Source organism: Cheilinus undulatus, linkage group 5 (genome assembly GCF_018320785.1).
Source record: "Cheilinus undulatus linkage group 5, ASM1832078v1, whole genome shotgun sequence".
NCBI lineage: Eukaryota > Metazoa > Chordata > Actinopteri > Labriformes > Labridae > Cheilinus > Cheilinus undulatus.
This window is the reverse complement of record NC_054869.1, coordinates 18,970,008-18,990,958: the sequence shown is the minus strand read 5'-3', so window position 1 is coordinate 18,990,958 and position 20,951 is coordinate 18,970,008. Positions and strand designations below refer to the sequence as shown.

The window sequence follows — 20,951 nt, the reverse complement described above, 5'->3', positions numbered from 1 at the left end:
TTTTGTTGTTTAAACCAGACAACAGGAGCTTTTTTTTCCCCATCTTCCTCTTTACATCCGCAGAATATTTCGTCCGTTATGTCAGGCATCACCATTTACAAAACAAGCAAGTACACTTCAGTGCCATCACTACTTTCTTGGCCAACCTCTCCTTTCAAAGCAGCCTACTCGATTTTATCATCTACCTCCCATTTCATCAAACCTGTGTTTGTCCTCTCATCCTCTGTCATACACACCACTTCAAACCTGCTTGCTAAGGCTTCAGCGATCTCCCGGTAATGGTGTTTTTAAGTGGCCTGTTTGCATAGATGGTCTATGGAGAGAGGGGCTGTGATAGAGCCAGTGACTAAGTGGGGCTTGTTACAGTGACTGAGCTCATATTCAGAGCCCAGTCATCCACTAGGGAACTGGCTGCTACTGTAGTCTGGCTGTGGTCTCTGAGCTATCACCAGCCAACACAGTTTTAGCAGAATACTGTAATGCGACACTTGTTTTCCTTTTTTTCTATACTGTTGAGAACTTGTACCATGTGTACTGTATGCTGTAGCTAATGCCTTTTATATAGGTTTAAATGTCCAAGCATGTGCATTCCTTTGTGGATATGTGTGGAAAAATAGCAGTTTTAGTCTTTGCATGTATATGTTGAGTGCGTGCATGCAGAACAAACATCCTTTTTCTGATTTTAACCACAATAAGTTCACTTGAGTGCCCCCAAAGAGTTACTAGTTCTCTCCCTTCATCTCTGCTTTAGATTTCTTTTAATGGTTTCTTTGAAATATTCAGTGAAGTTATTTGCCTTTACTTGGCCATTGATAAAAGCTACATTAAAGCAGAGTGACTTTGATGCAGGGGAGAGGAACCTTTGGCAATGGGCCTTGATGAGACAGCCAGCCGGCCAGCCAGCCAGGTTTTCATTAGATGAATGCTGTGTGGGACTGTGGCCAGATAAGAGGGGCGCCAACATACTGGAGCCAACCAATATAGTTATAGCAAGGTGCTCTCTATTTCACTTCCTCTACGTCACTGTCTGTCTTTATGGAAGACTGTGTCTGCCTCTCGATCTCCATCTCTCTCTGTCTAACCTGAGAGAGAGAGTGAAGCTAGCCCGAACAGCTTCCATGCCCTTTGCAAATCAACACACCCAGAGCAGTGATTTCCATAAAGATGTCTTGGCCCGGCTTTGCTTATGAATAGGTCGACTGAAATAGGTGGCTTAGTGGTAAATGTCAGAGAGAGATCCAAGAGAGACAGACATTAAAAGGAGACAGGAAGAGAGAGGAGAATAAAAGAGAGAAAAGGTATGAAGATATGGCATGCAGGAATATGAAAAATTCACCGGTTCATGGCTAAATTGCAGCTGTTGACATAACCACTTGATTTGTAAGACATACTTGCACTCAACAGCTATTCACAAACGTACTTTCTTACTGATAAATCTATTACCTTGTTCCTTTTTGGTCCAGGGAATAACACTAAAGTAAGCATCTTCAATGACAAAATAAAATCTGGATGTAAACACTGCAGAGTCAAAAAGATTTCTGACATACATGTTTACTCATGGGCAAAGGTTATTTGACAAACTGTTTGAAGGCAGCTGTTTTTCCAGGGTTAGTCTTTTACTGGTAGTGACCATTTTGGCCCCAGACTACGAAGGATGCCCTGGATTTCCACAGATAATAATAACTGTATAGAGATGTGTTGAGGAGTGTAGCTGGGCCGTGACTCATCCCCTTTGTCTGGTGACAACACATCTCTTGAAACTTCATCCTTGCGTTGTGAACCATAGGCTGTTATTTTGCAGACAAAGCATTTTACATGTGCAATATTCTTTTTCTTGTCCAGGTAATGTTCTCTGCACCACTAGATGATGTTTCCCTGTTTGTTTGTATCAGATAGAAGTGCTGTAATGAAATCCACCACATCTACAATGTAAATTAATGGCGTATTGATTTACAGCAGTGAGATAACTCTACAAGGACATGAAATTAAAAAAGGTGTCATGTGCGGGTCACCTCTGGCTGCTCATTAGGCTAAAGTCAAGCATTCCCATTTACCTTCAGTTATTTTGGATCATGCATTCCTTTCCTGGAGCCCTGTGTCCTTTGCTTGTCAACAGCATCACTACAAGAGGTAAGTGACCCATACACAGAGGCATCTACTCGCTCGTTTATCTTAAACGTATGCAGTATGTGTGCTGTCGAACGCACATCTTTTACATTTGTACCTATAGATGCTTTATGGTTTACTGGTGTGATGAACAGTTTGACTCCTGATCTCCTCTAGACTGAACACTGAGCATGCCTATTTGTGTGTATTTATACATGGCATGGAAAATCCTCACTCTGATTGTTTTAACTTCTAACAGCCTGTGTGCATGCTTGTGTGTCTGTGTGTGTGTTAAGCGATGCTACAGATAGCTGATATCTATCAGGCCGTTAAGCTGATTAGTGTGAACTGTGGCCAGGTTCATTTGCATACGTTCCTTATCTCATTAGATTGTTATCAGCCTCTGTCACCATGCAAGGCCTCGACCGGGATGTCTTCGTACCTCGCTCGCACACAATATTATGCACACACAATCACCCTTAATGCCCCCGGCTAACAACAACACTAATGTGTAACACTAGCCAAGAAGTGCAGGCTTCACATCCTCCTCTTGTCACCAGCACTACACTGCTGTCCCAGCATCACATCACGTCTTCTCCTCAGGCTCTGCGTGTCCCCGGTCTTATCAAGGTCATTAACTTCATCTCTTAGTCCCATCGCTACAGTGTCATCCTTGCTCATCATGTTTTTTTCTCCCCTTCTTTTTCTACTCATGTTTTTCTTGGGTAAAATATGCTTCTCTGTGGTTGTGGAGACATTTTAAAGTCATTTGTATGTATTTAAAAATCTTGTTTGTATCATTTTAACATGACAAAGAAAATGTAGTAGTTAAACTAAAATTTAAAAAGTAGCTTGAATCATATAAACCTACACCAAAAGTAAGGAAATCTGTGTTTGGTAGATTATTTCTTTGTTGTCACAGTGATTCCTGGTAATAAATTCTACACCGTCAGAAAGCCTGTTTATTTCCCTTTTAAAAATTGCTACATTTGTAAGGAACATGTGTTTGTCAGATGAGCAGCAGAGCTGAGTATGTGGATTGCACCTATGAAAAATTTGCCAAATCTTCTCTGCAATACCAAACAGCCTATCCTGCTGTAGCTATTGTCTCTATTTTTGAGCTTCTGGTACACCCAGGTGCTGCCCCTCACCATCAGGCCCATTTGTGCTTGTGTCAGCAACATTACGCCAACGGAACCTGAATATGTGGAGGAACATTATGTTTTATGTTCAGCAATGAGTCTAGATTCTGCCTATGGCAGCTGGATCATAGGGTCAAAGTGTGGAGAAGACATGGAGAACACTATGCTGATTGTTGCACCGATAGAGAAATATCTTTTGATGGAGGCAGTGTGATGGTGTTGGGCAACAAGACTTGTCATCATTGGAGTCAATCTCAATCAATGTTCAGATGGTAATCCCATATCTCCACAGTCTTGAACCAAACTCTATCCTCTAAGATGATGATGCTTGCCCCCGCAGAGCGGGTTTATCAGAGACTACCTGCAGATATGGGAGTGGAGAGGATGGAATGGCCTGCCAGCAGTGCTGACCTTTATCCCCACTGAACACTTGTGGCATTAGCTTGGGTGTGTTGTTCGTGCCAGAGTGACCAGCACAACCACGTTGGCTGACTTGTGACAAATGCTGGTTGAAGAATGGGATGCCATCCCACAGCAGTGTGTGACCAGGCTGGTGACCAGCATGAGGAGGAGGAATCAGGCTGTTGTGGCTGTGTATGGTTCTTCTGCACAACACTGAGGCTCATGCTTGAAAAATGAAGAGAGCCAGTGGGAAAATAAGCTGTTTGGTACTGGCAGAGAAGATTTGGCAAATTTTTCATGGGTGTGACCCACATACTCAGCTCTGCTGCTCATCCCACAAATGCACGTTGTGGCACTATTTTTTTTTTTACTTTGTGTGCTAGATTGATTTCATAATAATTTTGTATGGGTATTTCCAAAAACATCCTGTTGATTTGATTTACATCCCTCTAAATAAATTGGCCTTTTTTAAGAAATACACTATAAAATCGCATTCGTTAGCTTTCGATTAAACAGCTGTTTTTTTTCTTTCTTTTTTTTTTTTCTTTATTTTCTTCTCTCATGTGTTTGTGTTTTGAAAAAAAAGAAAGCAAATGTATTGTGGCTCCATTGGCTTTGCCATTAGGTCACACCCACTGTCATGGAGCTGTAGTCCTCAAGTTGGTGCAGGATCAGCGCTGGACTAGGAAGAAAATTTGGGCCTGGAATTTTTTGTGTGAACTGGCCCTTTGCTCCTGGTTGAACACGACATTACTACACTGTTTCTTCATCCCCTTTAATAGTTCCACCAAATTATTCTCCCAAATTATTGCAAAGCATAGAAGTTAATGCCACAGTTAAAAACAGTGATATTTATCCCCTCAGCTTTCACTGATTGTTTTGCTGTCAGAGTTGAATATGGTGGCATTTACTCAAGTAGAACTACATTAAAAGTAAAAAATATTCTTACAAAACATCAAAAGTTGAAATCATTCTTGCCCCAAAGTGTTTTGATCCACCAGGAAAATGCCCAGATATACCAGATTTCCAGACCAACCTGGTTAGGATTCAAATATGGCCTGGGGCTCTTTTCTCAGAAGTCACCCCTCTTTCTCCCTTATTTCAAGCTCTGCCCACTTTCCTATGACAGAAAAAATAGATCTTTAAAATGTATCAAGATCACTCTTGATTTGTGAATGCTGCACTCTTAAATTGCTGATGAAAAAAAGTTTAAACATTAATTTCCCCTCCCTTCTAACAAGTTTTTAAAAAAGGCATGTACAAAGTCTTTACCGTATCATAGTCTTTTCAGCATTCAGCTCATGTTTCAGTAGCAGCCTTGTTACTTTGAATGATCTGAAGAGAGTTTAAGAGCAGCTTTCACTCCTGCCACTTGTGTGATTTCAAAAAGCCCCGCTGGCATTTACAGATGCATCTCACACTGCCACAAGACAACATTTTATTTACTATCATACCACCCATACCAAGGACATCATAAACACTTTGTTTTATTAGTTCTGTCTATGTCGCCACGCCTGTGAACCAACCACTACATCGTACTCATTTATCTATCAGGTGCTAGCTCATCTTGAGTGAGTGGACCCTTACCAAGTGCTTGTTTCAGCACTGCTTGGTCATCTTGTACATATTTCCAATTTCAGTCTGGACCATGGATACCGATGGAGACATATTTCATATCATAGCACAACCAGCCAGCAGAGAGACAGAAAGGTCATGTTAATTTTTACCTAGAAGCAATAGTGCAGGTTATATTGTGCTGAGGTGAGCATGTGTCTGTGGTCCAACTGCATTTATGAAAAAGGTAGTTTGAAAGTGAAATAATCCCAATCTAGACTAATCAGACCTTAGGTGTTTTTGTGCTTAACCAACTGAATGCACAGCTGTGCAGCATTTTACATGGTTTACCACAGGTTTAGGCTCATACACCTTAAATAAAGGAAGAAAAGCACACAAGATAAGAGTATTAGTAATAGAGCAGAATAGTTAATTGGCTTAGAACATTTTTCATATCTTCAGTATTCTCATATTCTCTCCACAAGTGTTGCTAATCAGTTTCATGCCATTGTTTGCACCAGTTTTTTTCAGTGAACAATAAAGTGGGCATAAATCTCAACATAACATGGAGTGAGATTTGAATTCCACATGTATTTTCTGATATCTACAACTGCAGCCAGCCTGTCTGCTAAGGAGCGATCTGTTAAGTTAATTTGTTTTATTGGCTGCTTTACAATCTGATGAACTTTAAACAATGCAATGAACAAAAACCTGCTCCTGACTCTGAGGGGGTTGAAATACTCAGAGGTCTCCTCAGCAAACAAACAGAACAACTCTATTTAAGGTCAGGACGATTTGGTGTGCACTTCTGCAGGATACATCGTGTCTTGAAACATACAGTTCAAATGATGAAAGAACTGGTGTCAAAAGGATTTCATGTGTCACATGTAAAGCGTCTCCTTAAATTATCATGGGTCACAATCCGGTGCATGAGAGTACATTTCCTAATAAATGGATAACACTTTAAAGTAAAATCTACATAGTATGACAGCTTGCTTTTAGGGAGTTTCCAACTGTTCCTTTGCAGGGATTTACAGTGCCTATAAAAAGTATTCACCCCCTTGGATGTTTTACCCTTTGGTTGGTTTTATAAATCAGTCATGGTCAATATAATTGTGGATTTTATGACAAAAGAAAATTAGAAAATAAAACCTCTTTAATCTCAAAGTGAAATCAGATTTCTACAAAGTAATTTCAATTAAACAAAAATATGTAAGGTAAAATAAGTAACTGTATAAATACTAGCAGCTGAGATGGGAGAGACTCTGTATACAACTGTTTCCCAGGTTCTTCAACAGTCAAATGTTTGGTCAAGTGGCAAAGAGAGAGCCACTGTTGAAGAAAACTCATATTAAATCTGGACCAGAATTCTCCAAAAGACATGCAGGAGACTCCATGGTCAAGTGGAAGAAGACCATATGCTATTTTTGGTGGACACCAAACACTGCACATCACCACAAACGCACCATCCCCAATTTGAAACATGGTGGTGTCAGCATCATGCTTTGGGGATGCTTCTCAACGACTGGCTCTCACAGGTTTGTAAAGGCAGTAGGTAAAATGAATGCAGCAACATATAGGAAAATCCTGCAGTACAATCGTATTCAGTGTGTAAGAGAACTAGGGCTTGGGAGATGATTTATTTTACAGTGAGGCGATCACCCGAAGAATACAGAGAATGCTACACAGAAATGGTTTGAAGACAATAAGATAAATGTTCCGGAGTGGCCAAGTCAGAGCCAAGACCTCAATCCAATCAAGAATATGGGTCCGGACTTGAAAAGGGCTGTTTATGCCTGATACCCCCAGAGCTTGAACAGTTTTGCAAAGAAGAATGGAGTAAAATTGCTGTGTCCAGATGTGCAAGCCTGTTTAAGACCTATCCGCACAGATTAAGTGCTGCGATTGCAGCAAAAGGTGCAGCTGCTAAATACTGTCTTGAAAAGAGTGAATATTTATCCATTATTTTTTCTATTGATATTTTTTAATATAAATCTGTTTTCAATTTGACATTAAAGAGTTTTTGTGTCAAAAAGTAAAATTAAACAGACCATGATTGATTTATAAAGTCAAGAAAAGGGTAAAACATCCAAGGGGGTGAACACTTTTTATAGACACTGAATTTAAGATAGTGATACTGTTTTATAGTTGTGGCAGAAAGTGTTGTAAAGATAGTTTGGGAGTAAGTTCATGGATGACTGTATTTGGAAATACTGAAACATTTTCACTTTTTTCCGTTAGGAGGAGTTGAGGCTTCACTGCAAGAAATATGAGAGGTCATATAGGTTACCAATAGTCTAAGTTATATGCATTAAGATTATTAGAGTGGTGATATGGTTCGTTTAGTGATTTTCAACAAGACAACACACAGCTGACCCATTTCTTTGTGAACTTCTCACTTTTCAACTTTTCAGACTTTGTTTTTCACGCTTTTACAAAATGCTACAAGGAGATGAATCAGTCTTTTAGTCAGGCTTGCCAGCCTCTTCTGATGTGATGGAAGTTTTTCATTGACCTCTCACATATAAAAGTTATGCCAAGAAAATTTGACACAAGAATCCCATAGTTTAGTCTTTGTGATTTTTTTTGTTCTGTTACATGTACCTCCTCGGCGATGAAAGGAGCACATGTATATGCCTGCGGGTTAACTGTTAGTAAGAGTTAGTGGGGAAAAGAGAGCTGCAGAGACAGCCCCTCACATCTCTGTTCCCTTCAAGAGGCTAATGCTTTATTTATAACACTGCACCCCCCAGGTGCACACCTCAAGTCCCTGTACAGCCCCTTCTCTTCCCCACAGGTATACTCCGCGCCTCTGCCTCGTACTGCGCTACCTAGCGCACCTTCACATGCCTCTCCTTTCAACATCCCACTCCTGCGGCTGCATAAGAGGAGGAAGTTGAGGAGAGAGATACAAAGACGCGGTGTGACGCACATACAATCTGCAGACTGAAGCGGTTTCACAGCCATGGTCTCCGATGTCTCGCTGCAGTTCTCTCGGGTGTTGGAGAGAAAGAGCTGAATCCCCTATCCTCCAGCCCTGCTCACTCCCACCGAGCTGAAGAAACGCCACAGAGGAGAAGCAGAGAGCGAAAGAGAAAAGAAACGTGGAGGAACACTAAAGGAATGGAGAAGCAGACTCGGAGGGGAGGTGAATGGAGAAGACAAAGATGTTGGAGGGGGGTGAGAGGAGAAAGGAGAGATTGAAGAAAGCATGATAAAGAGGGAAAGAAATGGTGTCTCGCTCTTTTTAAACTTGGAGATGCTCAATCCCTTCTTCTCACTCCAACCTGCATTTCTGGGTCACTAGAGACATTTAAACTGCACTTATAATTAACAGCTATTTTTAAACAGGGAGGGAGAAGTGGAGCGGTGGCGAGGTACAAAAGCATTAAAATTGCCCCAGATTCGCTATTGAATAGGACACATCAAGGCAATATGCTGGCAGATCAAAGTGAGCGAGGAGAAAGGAGACAGGGCCGATCAGTGGGGATAAATTGTTCCCTTTATAATGGCATAAGAATAGACCTCTTTGCAGCTGAAACAATTTAATAACTGCATTCATTACCTCTGTCCAGCCTGTCTCTCTGTCTGTCTGCTGCACAATATGCAACCGCCTTTGCCATGCTCTACCTCTCTTTGTCTCTTTTTCCCTCTTTCTCTTTGTCTCCCAAACTTATCACCTCATTCTTCTCCCTTTTTTCTATATCTTTCAATCCTCTTTGTGTTGTCTCCTCCATCTATCTTCTGAGTCTAGCATCCTCCACCTTTTCTCCAGCCTGCTTGTCCCCACTGTCTTAGCTCTGTTCCTGCATGCTCCAGCTCTAGCTACAGCAGCAGAGGTTCCTCTGAGCCGATGTGCTGCAGGCCCCACAATGAAGATGTGCAATGTCTGACACTCTTGGAATGAGAGCCCTAATAGAAGGGGAAGCGGTTATCACAGAGCTCCCCCAGGACCAGCCTCTGTGTGCCTGACGCTAATTATGGCGCATGCAAATGAATGTGTAGCATTAAAGTCAGGAGAAGGCTGCCTGACTCTCTGTGTGGAGGGGTTGTGTGTCAGTGTGTGTGTACAGTTGTGTGCACAGGCTTGTTTGGATTCATAAAGGTGTGTGTCTCTATGTGCGCATCAGTGCACAGCAGGAATAAACCACAGGGCCAATCCCCCTTTACCTTTTAATTTCTGCAATGGTTCAGATACTTACACCAATTCATTCTTTATTCTTTTATTCATTAGTATAGATAGACTCAAAAGAGGAGGCCATGCATCAAGGATTAGGATGAAGAACCAGGAAATAACACAACCTCTCTCTCTCTCAGAGAGACTCACAGGAGGATTCCTATAAATACGTCTCTCACACATTCACGAGTAACCTCTCCAAGAGCGCATCTTTATTAAAACCGTTTTGTCTTCTCTTTGTGCCCTCTGTATGCTTTTGTGTGTGTGTGTGCGTGCATGTGTGTGGCCAATGTAGTAACATGTATTGGCATATGCTTACCAAGATTTGAATGCATGCACACTTTATCTTTGATTATTTGTGAGAGTTTGTCCGCATTTAATTGCATTTTCTTATTTCAGTTTGTGTTCACAGCAGCACCTTTTATGTGACAACCCCTATCTGTTCTGCCAATGTTGTGTGTGTCTATGTGTGTGTGTCTAGTCTATATGTTGGCCATCTTATCTCCCCATTAGCCTCTTGTGCCCTGACCAGTATTCCCTCTCTCCCCTTCCTGCTTTCTCTAATGGGTAATTTAGCCATGCTCGCCTGACATCTAGCCTATTCCTTGTTTAGTTGCCATGGCTACGCAGGCCTATGGATTGCTCCCTTGCTCCCTGGCCTTGCTGCGGATGCTATAGATGTCTCAACTATTAGAGGGCAGAACTGCTAAACACAGATCGCGCGCACAGACACACAAACAGACTGAACAGATAAACAATTAAGCCCTCTGACATGAATGTAGATGAATCTGCAGGATGGAAACTCTGACTAAAATAAGCTTTGAAAATGGTGGTGGTTAGACATGCTGAAGCAATGGTGTTTTGATGAGAGGTTAATAACATAATGCATATATTGTAAGAGTGCCCTTAATCAGGTTTTTTCTCTTATTTTAAAGTTAATCATCAAACCACTGATTTGATCTTGATTTAATCTGAATAAGCATTCAATTTCTGTGAATAGCAGGAAATGTTTTCCGATGGTAAGAAAAAGTATCTTATCTAGTTTTCTGCATTAATTGGCCATCAAATGTGATCTGGTCTGCATGTAAGTCACAAGTAAAGACAAACACAATGTGCTTAACCTAATACCACATAATTTATTACAATATTTAAAGCCTTTATTGAACACAACCATTATCATTAAGGATACTGCTGGAAAAAAGTAAGTGAACCCTGGATTTAATAACTAGTTGAACCTCGTTTGGCAGCAGAAACCAAGCATTTCTGGTAGCAGCTGATCAAAGTTCAGGAGGAATTTTGGACCATTTTTCCTTACAGAGCCGCTTCAGCTCACTCATATTCTTAAGGCTCATTTGTGCTCTGTGTTTGAACGGATACAGACGGACCTTTCTGTCCATTGTCTGCATTCATTTTGTTTGTTTTTCATCCAGTCTCTCGAGGTTTATGGACGCCGCCAATCATAGGGCAGTGTTAAGCAAGGCAGCCAACAGTTCAACCCAGAGTTGCAAACACAACGAAGAAGAAACACTTGAAAGAACTTGATGGACTTTATTTGAGGAAATCTAAATGAGTGATGAGTAGGGGTGTGAAGAGATCTTGTGCCACGAGATCTCACGAGACCAAGAGATCACGAGATATCTCGTCCAGGTGAAAATCATTTCGCGAGATCAGTATTGCCCAGACACCAGGAGCAGCAGCTCTCCTGCCAGAAAACAATACCTAACTGGAAGTTATGAAAGATCACAAAGATGCGCTGGACACTTCATAATTGTTGGTTTTCCAGCTAATAAAGAAACGGAGCTGATCTGAGACTGACTCAGATCATGGCTCCAACCCCCACCCCCTCCTCCCTGTGCGCTACTCGGGGCTGCGCATGATCCGCAAATGCGTAAAATGTTCATCATAACGGTCCGAAATTATTAAATGCTGCTGCTGGAAGCCTGTGCAGTCTCCGTGAGTTTGTGTGTGCGTGCAGACTCGCTCATAGTGCCAGTATCTGTGACTTTGTAACTTTGATTCAGTCACTGCTTCATGTCTCCTTCTCTCCTCACCGTCGGTCAGTCACACATCCTTCAGCTGTTGGCTGTGCGTATCATCAATCAGAAGCTTTACCTGTGTAGTGCAATGGGCAGTTGTATACTGCAAAACAAACTGTGTCTGAGCACCATAGTCTACTGTTAGCTCCAAAAACTGAAGTTCTAGCTCCAGCTAAACGCACCCAGACAGAGCACAGACACACACTCGCTCAACAATGCATACACACACTCATCTGAGCATCATGTCCAACACCGTCAAAGCTTTTATGAGAAAAAAAGACCACAAAACGATAAAATAAGTTCTTTCTTTCTTACTGTAAAAAAACAAACGTGTTACTGACAAATTTTTATTTTGAGTGTTTTAAATATGGATGTACTGAAAGAGGATGAGAAATAGTTAGATTTTTATTTTCTGTTGGAAAATATTTTATAAATGTCTTTCAAAATAATCTAAGTACTTTTATCTTTGTAATTGTAACTGTAGCAATGAGTGCATAGTGTAGTAAAATAAAGATGTGTTGGAGTATTAAAATGAAAGGTTTGAGTTGAAGAGCATTAAAATGTACAGTTTGACTCAGGGTTAGACAAGACAAACTGTGTGTAAGCATTGATAGCCTATTCAGTACAAGAGGAGTGTAAACATTTCTGAATAGACCTGAATGCTTCGCAATAATGACTTTCAGTCTTATAAAGGACATATTATCCACTCATATATTTTTTCCAAAATTAAAAAAATGTAAAATCTCGTCTCGTCTCATCTTGTCTCGTGTCGTGTCTCGTGGTCCCAAATTTCGTCTCATCTCATGAGATAAGCATCTCGACACACCCCTAGTGATAGGTAATGGCGATGATGTTAGCTCACCTGGGCACAAATACAGACAGCTACAGGAGCACAACCGAGCAGAGGACGGACCATTCTTCTGTCACTGGATGGAGTAGCATCAAAGTAGCTCAGTGAGAGAAGACGACCTGTAGTGGATCAGGTCTTCCATGATGCACGTCAGTACGAGGGTATTGACGGTTGTTCATAATGCACAGATCTATTTTCATTCATGCGTAGAGCATAAACGAGCCATTCTGCTGTCTGGTGTGAACGGCTCTCTTGAAGTCATTCCACAGCATTTCTATTAGATTTAGGTCTGCTCTCTGACTGGGCCACTCCAAAAGGTGGATTTTCTTTTTTTGAAGCCATGCTGTAGTACATTTACTTCCATATTTAGGGTCATTGTTCTGCTGCATCACCCAGCTTTTTCTGAGCTTCAGCTGGCACACAGCCACCCTGACATTATCCTGTAGGAATTCATTTTCCCCTCAACGATAGTGAGCGGTCCAGGCCCCGAGGCAGCAAAGCAGCCCCAAACCATGATGCTCCCTGCACCGTACTTCACTGTGGTGAATGATGCTGTCATGTTGATATGTAGTATGCCTTGTCCACACAAAGATGGAAACAATATATTTCTGTTTTGAACAAGATGCCCGTAAACATAGCATTGTCTCAAGAAATGTCGGCATAAGAACACCATTCAACACAAATTTACTTGTGACTTAGATGCAGATCAGATGACATTTGATAGCCAATTAAAGCAGAAAACTAGATGGTTTTAAAGGGTTCACGTACTTTTCTTACCACTCTACTTCTTAATACATCTTCCAAGGTCAATCAGATTGTACTGAGCCAAGCATGATTGTTCTTGAAGATGACACAAGAATGCTATAAACCTAAGTGGCCTCTCTTGAATTTCCCTTTCTTGTCATCTTAGGAAACAGTTACTATTTCACTTTTTACTGCACTGTATTTTTTTTATCATCTTTACTTCCCAGTTATGAGAAATCCGAGTCTTGCTGAAGGCAGCAACCTCCCTTATAGGTGAAGCCCTTTTTGTAAAAGAAATCAAAACTCCAGTCCTCAACACAGACACCTACAGAGCTGAGCTACATGAGTCAATGTGGCTGCATAAATGTGTGCACTTGTTCTCTGAGTATGCACATCCGTTTGTGTGGTATTGATCTCTGTTTTCATTTTCTCAGTGGAATAAATAAAGTGCATTTGAAAAGTTTAAACTCCTCTGCCTCACAGGGAACTTATCTACATTGTCATCAGTTTTGTAAGGTCATTGTTGTAGATGTAGTGCCATATGTTTGAGCTGCTTTCTACTAAAGTTACACAACAGCAGCAGCAGAGGGAAGAATGAGGGTTGCAGGCAGGCGGGGATAAAAAGCAATACTGGATTTGGTCTCTCCTCCTCATGTATTTTGCAGGATTTGCAAGTTGGAGGTGGAGGGTTGCAGCAAGGGGCTTCAGGGTCAAAACAAACAAGAAGCTTGGAGTTTCACGCTTTTGCAGAAGATGTTGTTGTCTTTGAAGTCTTCACTATCGAGAGCAAAGGAGAGAGGGAGAGGCAAACGGGTGCAGAGAGAGTTAGGATAGCGAGAGCAGCGAGGGAAGGAGAACAACTTACAGAAGTGTGAAGCCCTTGAGTTGAAACTGTGCCTGCCTGGGCCTACAGAGAGCAGATGACAGTAGCTTTGGTTTCTTTTGCAGAGCTCACAGTACTTTTGCCTTACATAACCCCTCCCATTGTGCTTTTTCAATTATTTGGGGAGAAATCTTAAGTATGCACTTTAAAAGTTAATGCTTTCATGTGTTTCAGAGTAGGGGGAAGAGAGGGGGCGCCTCACAGATCACACATAAAGGAGACGGCTGCGACAAGCTTCCAGAATATCGACATTTATAATTTTCTGTAAGGTATATCAGCAGAGTTTAACAGTGTGAATCAGTGTTTAAGGAAAAAGGGAGAGATGTTAAGGATTGTAAGAGCAGGTACAAGCAGTGCAAAATCACTTATTCTTATTTTTCACCCTTCCCCCCATAATAGATTCTTCTTAAGGTGCCCCCTTACCCCCATTCTCCCCTCCTCTTGCAGCTCTGTGAGGTTAAAGCACACCTTCCTACTAAAGGGCTCCGGGGTCACGCATCTGCATGTGAAATGTGAACCTGCTGACATTCCTGGGCAGCCTTTTGCCGTGCAGTCCTTTTGTTCGCAAGGGTGCCAGTGTCAGGCCTAACAAGCCCAGCAAGGGTCTCTGAGCGAGGAGAGTGAGGGCTGATGCCCTCTGTGACCATCCCACAAGCGCCCAAGTTAGAAGCAAGAAAAGTTGCTGGAAATGATCACCCAAGTATCTTTTTACAAGACAACCCCTGAATCATATTATTGATAAACTGGCTGTAGCATGAAGTGACATTTATTTGGGAGTGTTAAAAAGGTAATGCATGGCGCTAGAGGGGTCCTTTATGTTATATAAGGTCAATGCAACTATAAAAAAAACCATCAGGTTGCCTTGACAACAGTGCAGACCTCAGGGCTTGATCAGCACTGAAGCTTTCTACATTCACAAGGTAGAACAGAAACACAATTTCAATTTTGATGCCTTGTTTAAGCCCTCTTAATTTTTGAATCCTCAAAAGTGAACCAAACTTGTGTTGGACACAACAGGCAGCATCTATTTGTGAATAAGGGAGCTCTTTTAAACCAGGCAGCACACAGAGGTGCTATATCAAGGCCGGGGTCCTTTCAGCCTGTGAATTAAGTTCTGAGGCACAAAGGGCAGCTATTCAGCAGCCAGTGATGGACTTCACACTGGCCTTTATGTCCTCACTGGCAGCCACAGAGCAAGAGAGAGAAAGAAGAAAGGCTGTGAGGAATAAGTAAAACAGAAAACAGAGACATTGCTCTGGCATTTGTTTTATTGATTGACAAACATGTAGTCTAAGTTCAGTTGACTAATATAAAGACAGGTATTCATCAGCAACATTTCAGATATTTTTATCTAACTGATTAAAGTTCAGGAGCTTTCATTTCATGTAATGATAGAAATCTCAAAAAAAGGATGTCAGAAGGTGACGAGCTGACAGTTAAAATCATACGAAGCTTGCAATGCGGTTGTTATTTTATAAACTTCTTTTCCATTCACATTTTCTGTTATATTTAGTCCAGCATGAAAAACATCTAGTTTATCCCTACAAGGATCTATTTTGTACGTTTACAAATCCAGCATTCATTCTGTATTTCTTGCAGAAACATGTTGATCTCAATACCTTGTTTTGAACAGTGTTACAGTCTTCATACTGACATGCTTGTTAGAGGTCACTGTGAGTCACATTGTAAAGACAAGCACTGCAACTCTGCTCTTTGGATAAACTTAGAGTTTGCATGAATGTTTTCACCAAAATATCCAACTCCTCATGACTACTTTGAAAACTGTCATTTACTCAAGTTATGATACTCTTGATCATCGGATAACTGGTGGCCAGGTGATTTTTAAGAGTTTAAACAGAGCAATGTGCCCACCTACAGCGCCTGTGGACAGTATTCTTCTCATTGGATGTTTTACCCTTTTATTGATTTTATAAATCAGTCATGGTCAATGCAATTTTGCTTTTTTGAGCAAAAAATATTGATGTCAAAGTGGACACACAGTTCTAAAAAGTAATAGCAATTGAATAAAAATATGAAAGGTAAAATAAGTGATTGCATAAATATTCACCTCCTTCAAGTCAGTATTTAGTAGATGCAATCACAGCACTGAGTGTGAGTGGATAGGTGTCAATCAAGCTTGCACATCTGGACACTGCAATTTTACTCCATTCTTCTTGGCAAAACTGTTCAAGCTCTGTCAGGCTGCCTGGGTATTGGGCATAAAAAGCTCTTTTCAAATCCAATCCCAAATTATAAACTGGACTGAGGTCTGGGCTTTGACATGGCCAGAAGAATCAGCTTGATGTCTTCAAACCATTTCTGTGTAGCTTTTGCTGTATGCTTCGGATCAAAATCTTCTCCCAAGTTCTGGTTCTCTTTTAGGCTGAACAAGCTTGTCCTCCAGGATTTCCCAAAAATTTGCTGCATTCATTTTACCCTCTACCTTTACAAGCCTTCCAGGGCCGGCTGCAGAGAAGCATCCACACAGAATGATGCTGCCACCACCATGCTTCACAGCGGGGATGGTGTGTTTGTGGTGATGTGAAGTGTGAAGCTGAAAAGTACAATTTCGGTCTCATCAGACTAGAGAACTTTCTTCCACTCGACCGTCCGAGTCTCCCAAATGCCTTTGGGCGAGCTTAGGTTGAGATATGAGTTTTCTTCAACAGTGGCTTTGTCTCTGCCACCCTCTCAAAGCTTTGACTGGTGAAGAAGCAACAGTTGTTGTATGCAGAGTCTCTCCCATCTCAGCTGCTGAAGCTTGTAACTTCTTCAGAGTAGTCATAGGTGTCTTTGTGGCCTCTCTCACAAAAACGCCAAATTATATTGACCATGATTGATTTATAAAATCAATAAATGGGTAAAACCTCCAAAGGGGTGAACACTTTTTACAGGCATTGTTTTGTCAGCATCTTGAATCTGATTTTTTCTCTTAGGACAGACTGATTTTGAGGATTTTGCTCTCTAGAATCAATATTCAAACTTTGGTTGAAAAGGTCAAACTCACACATAACTCCATACAAACCCACATAACCCTTTTCACCTTACACTTTTACTTATTCTAACATATTGTAAGTGGGGCCTTACGCTCTCATCCTACATTCCTCTCTCTTGGGAGCCCGGTGCAATGTGAGTGATTCATTTAGTACTACTACATTAGGGCTGTCCATCCATCCGGTCTGCTTTTCCAAACACATCCATCGCGGTCCTAGTTAAAACACTGGGGGATCTCCTCCACTCCACCTCCTCCCCCCCAAAGTCTTTTATGATGTCCATAAAATGGAAGAGTGCAGCTTTACTTGAACTAATAATATCTGAGCTTACAGGGCCGTGATTGATGATCTTTAAAGCCAGCCCGATCGGTCTCATCTTTCTTCAGATTTTTATCACTGACTTGTTTGCAGTCATGTGCAATCACAAGCACCGGGAGAGGTAACAAGTGCTTGATGTATGATGCTTGAGCCACTTTTGTCAGCTGCGCATTTCCCTTCTCTCCCTCTGCTTTTGTTTTTTTCCTTCTTTTTCTTTTCTATTTTAACCCAACGCCTCTGTTTGTTGCCTCTGTTGAATTGTTTGCAGACTGTTGTCTAACCGTGCTCTACCGCTCTCTCTCTCTCTCTCTCTCCGTCTTTCTTTTCTCTTTTTTTTTCAGATGGTGGGAATGTCTTCTCCTGGGGGATGGGGCAAGAGGTGAGCCAAACATTTTTCCACTTTTGGCCCTGCCATGAGAGGCAGGCAAAGAACAACACTAGACTGGACTCCAGGCTTTTTCATATCATACAAGTGTTCTCTCTCGCTCTTTCGCTCTCTGTTTCTCTCTCTTAAAAACACAAAACCATCCACACATCCCCATTTTTCAAACATTTTGAGATTTTTTTTTAACCTTCTAGAGTGGAGATTAAAAGGTTTTGGTAGGATCTGTGTCCAAGCCCGCCCTTAGAGCTCTTAATATCCTTCATGGTGAGCCAAGAACGCGTATCTTTTAAATTCTATAAATCACCTTTATGGGATCTGCTGTTTGTCCGTCTCAACTCCTCTGCTTCACATGGACAGAGCAGGAAATCCCCGTTGTGGAGTCTGCTGTAGTTTATGTATGTGCAGAGCCAAAATGGTGTGCATGTGTGGCTGCGTGCGTGCATGTTTGTTGGCTCTGTCTTGTCTCTCCTCCTCTGTTAGATAAAGAATCCCACCTGTCACTGAGGATTGTTCTGGCCTTTCATTTAAGACGTTCTTTAAAGAGCCGCATCATTACACAGCCTTCAGACAGAGCCCGGAGAGTGTAAAACCTCGGCCCACCTCAATCCCTCTGTTCCTCTTTCTCTCTGATTCTTCCTCCTGCCGGCTTTGGTGGTTATCTGTTAGGTCGTTTGAAACCGCAGCCAAAATGTGATCACTTTTACAACGTGACGACGAGGGTGACGCTTTGCCAGGACAGCGAAACAAACGCGTAGGTGAAGGTTAGAGACAGGGGGAGCAATGAAAATGTTAGACATCAGTTGTTATGAGCTTTGACGTGGCCTTGGCTTCCACTTGGCTCTTTTACATTGCATGGTAGCTTCTAGTCTAACTAGACTCATTGGATTTTCATAGGCACTCTTGCGTCTATATAACTCTATGTTAGTCTTCACAAGGGCACCGTCTCTTTTTCCTCTCTCCCCTCATCATGTTCTTTCTTTCTCCTCCTTCTCCATCGCTCCTATCTCCCTGTCCTCTCTCTCTCCTCTGCTTGGAGCCGTTCTGATGATTGATTGTTTCTCTGTGCAGTCTGACAGGATGTAGCACACTCTCGGCCCCTGGGGCCCCGAGCAGACTGCACCACCTGATTAAGACTCCCCCTGTAATCAGGCGCACAGTGCCACACTGAAACTACTCCCGTCAACACGTAAAAAAATAAGAAAGGTTCCACCTCCTGAAAGATAACACTTTGTTTGTAGCGGGAGAAGCAGTGAGATGAGGGGCCATCTTGAACTTTTTTCTTTACTAAGCTGATACCTTTTTCTCTCCAGGGCTTAAAGGCTCGTATGTATCAGCCGTAGCAGAAAAAGTAGGAAAGCAAAAGGTCTTAAACCTAATAAAGTTTTCCGCTGCCTTACTAAGGTAAACACAGGCAGCTCTAACCCTATTACGGCTGGTAATAGTATTACAGATAGAAATCTCATTGTTTTCCTCCTATTGAGACTAAAAGACGGACGGCCTGCGCTGTATCACATGATTGAGGTGAGAAGGTATTTGAATGATGTCAGAGAGTGCGCCACAGCCTGAATCAGTATGCTAACATCGTAAGAGGGAGAATAAACAAGTGGAAAATGCAACTAAAAGTGGTGTATCACATGTTTTTGGAGTTTTGTTCATAAAACAACAATCAAAAGTTTATATCTGAACAGTTACCTCTATAAATTCACATTATTGCTTATTGGATTTACTAATAAGTCAGTTATACTGATACAGACAAACACATTGGCAGTGTAGATTCATGTCTCTATCCCTAATGTCAGCTTTGTGATAACAGGGTCAGCTGTCTGCTAAAGTTGAGTCAGAGAGTTCAACTGGCAAGAGACCTTATTGTCCTCCAATGCAAGATCTAAACAGCCTCAGTGGTTGGAGATGAACTACAGATCCTTTTAAATATGTTGTACTGATTAAATACAAATCTACCAAACAAGACCTTCCTGGAAAAAGCAATTTGACATTCAAGGAAAAATTGACGAGTTCAGGGAGCATGCTTCTTAAGGCAAGGTCTGCTGCTAACATTGAGTATGACTAACATAAGCATGAGCCTTAAGCTACATATAGTAACAAAGAATGACAAAGTAGCATGCATTCCTGCTGTGCAATGATTTTCACACTGATGCAGAGCAACAAGAGCAGCATAAAGATTCAACCCAGCACTTTACTGCTTATGTCGGGGTGTTTTTTTTTTTTGTTTGAGATGAGCATGCCTATCCTCTCTGTTGATTGCATTCCTGTCAGTACAGTAATGATGAGGGAGACTCCTCAGGCATGGTAAATAATAAGTGAGCCGGCCTGGTGGTGGTGGTGGTGGAAACCCCGGGCCTGCTTCCAGCACAGTTAAGGCCTCATCGAACCCTGGGCCAGTTCCAAACGGATGCAAATGAGGTCTGAGCTGCTGCTGGAGAGTAAAGGAAGCATTATTGATACCACAGATATAAAGGTCTTTATCGGTGTGAATGAATGAATTTAGAAATTTGGATATTTCTTTGTATAAGTATAAACATTTGTATGTGAGTGGTCATGGTGTTAGCATCCTTGCCTGTGGGTGTGTTTGGTATTTCTTCATGCTCACATTTATATCTGTCCATGTTTCCCCTTTTCCTTCCTGCTGATGCCATCAGTACACACGATGTGACTGATGACAGTCGTTGCCACAGTCTGATGCTCCGCTGCTTAATGTCCTTTTTGTTTATTAATTAACTGCAGGACATATATGCTGAGAGACACCTATTGATTCTACTGCTGCATTAATTGATTTTTTTGCTTCACTAATCATATTGTAGCTGCAAGATCATTACTAGGCTTCTCTGATCTCTTTGTGATCCAGGGTTGTGTGTTGATACGTGCTGTGTTTTCTTAGTTTTGGGGTTGAAGTGTTGACAGCAGTTGTCATTTTGAATGGATGTCTTATTTTTGTAATGAAAGCTAAGATAGGGTGGAATGGATAGGGATGTACAGAAATGTTTACTTTTACAATGCCTATAACACATATTCACCCCTTGGATGTTTTACCTTTTTATTGATTCTATAAATCAATCATGGTTTATAGAATTTGGCTTTATTTACCAACTAAAAACTCTTCCATGTCAAAGTAAAAACAGATTTATACAAAGTAACATCAATCATGTAACACAAAAGTCGTCTACCAACATGTCTACAGTCGCATTATGCCACTCTCTATGGAGTTTACGCCTTGTTAGGGGTGCAGCTCGGTAGCGACAATGTCACGTGTTTTGGTGCTCTGATAAGTCCGTAAAGATGTGACAGACAGAACATTCGTCCTATCACCCTTCAAGTTTTTTTTCAAAGGCTCTGCCCTTTCCCA

The 20,951-nt window shown here is 41.6% G+C and overlaps 1 protein-coding gene across 3 annotated transcripts in view; it reads left to right on the top strand.

Annotated features, from left to right (window-relative positions):
* LOC121509839 (probable E3 ubiquitin-protein ligase HERC1) overlaps positions 1-20,951 on the top strand; it is a 426,335-nt gene that overhangs the window by 386,297 nt on the left and 19,087 nt on the right. For all 3 annotated transcript variants that reach the window (XM_041787528.1, XM_041787529.1, XM_041787530.1), the window contains one exon: positions 17,547-17,584. In XM_041787528.1, coding sequence (XP_041643462.1) covers positions 17,547-17,584 — 38 coding nt within the window. The remainder of the gene's footprint in view (positions 1-17,546; positions 17,585-20,951) is intronic.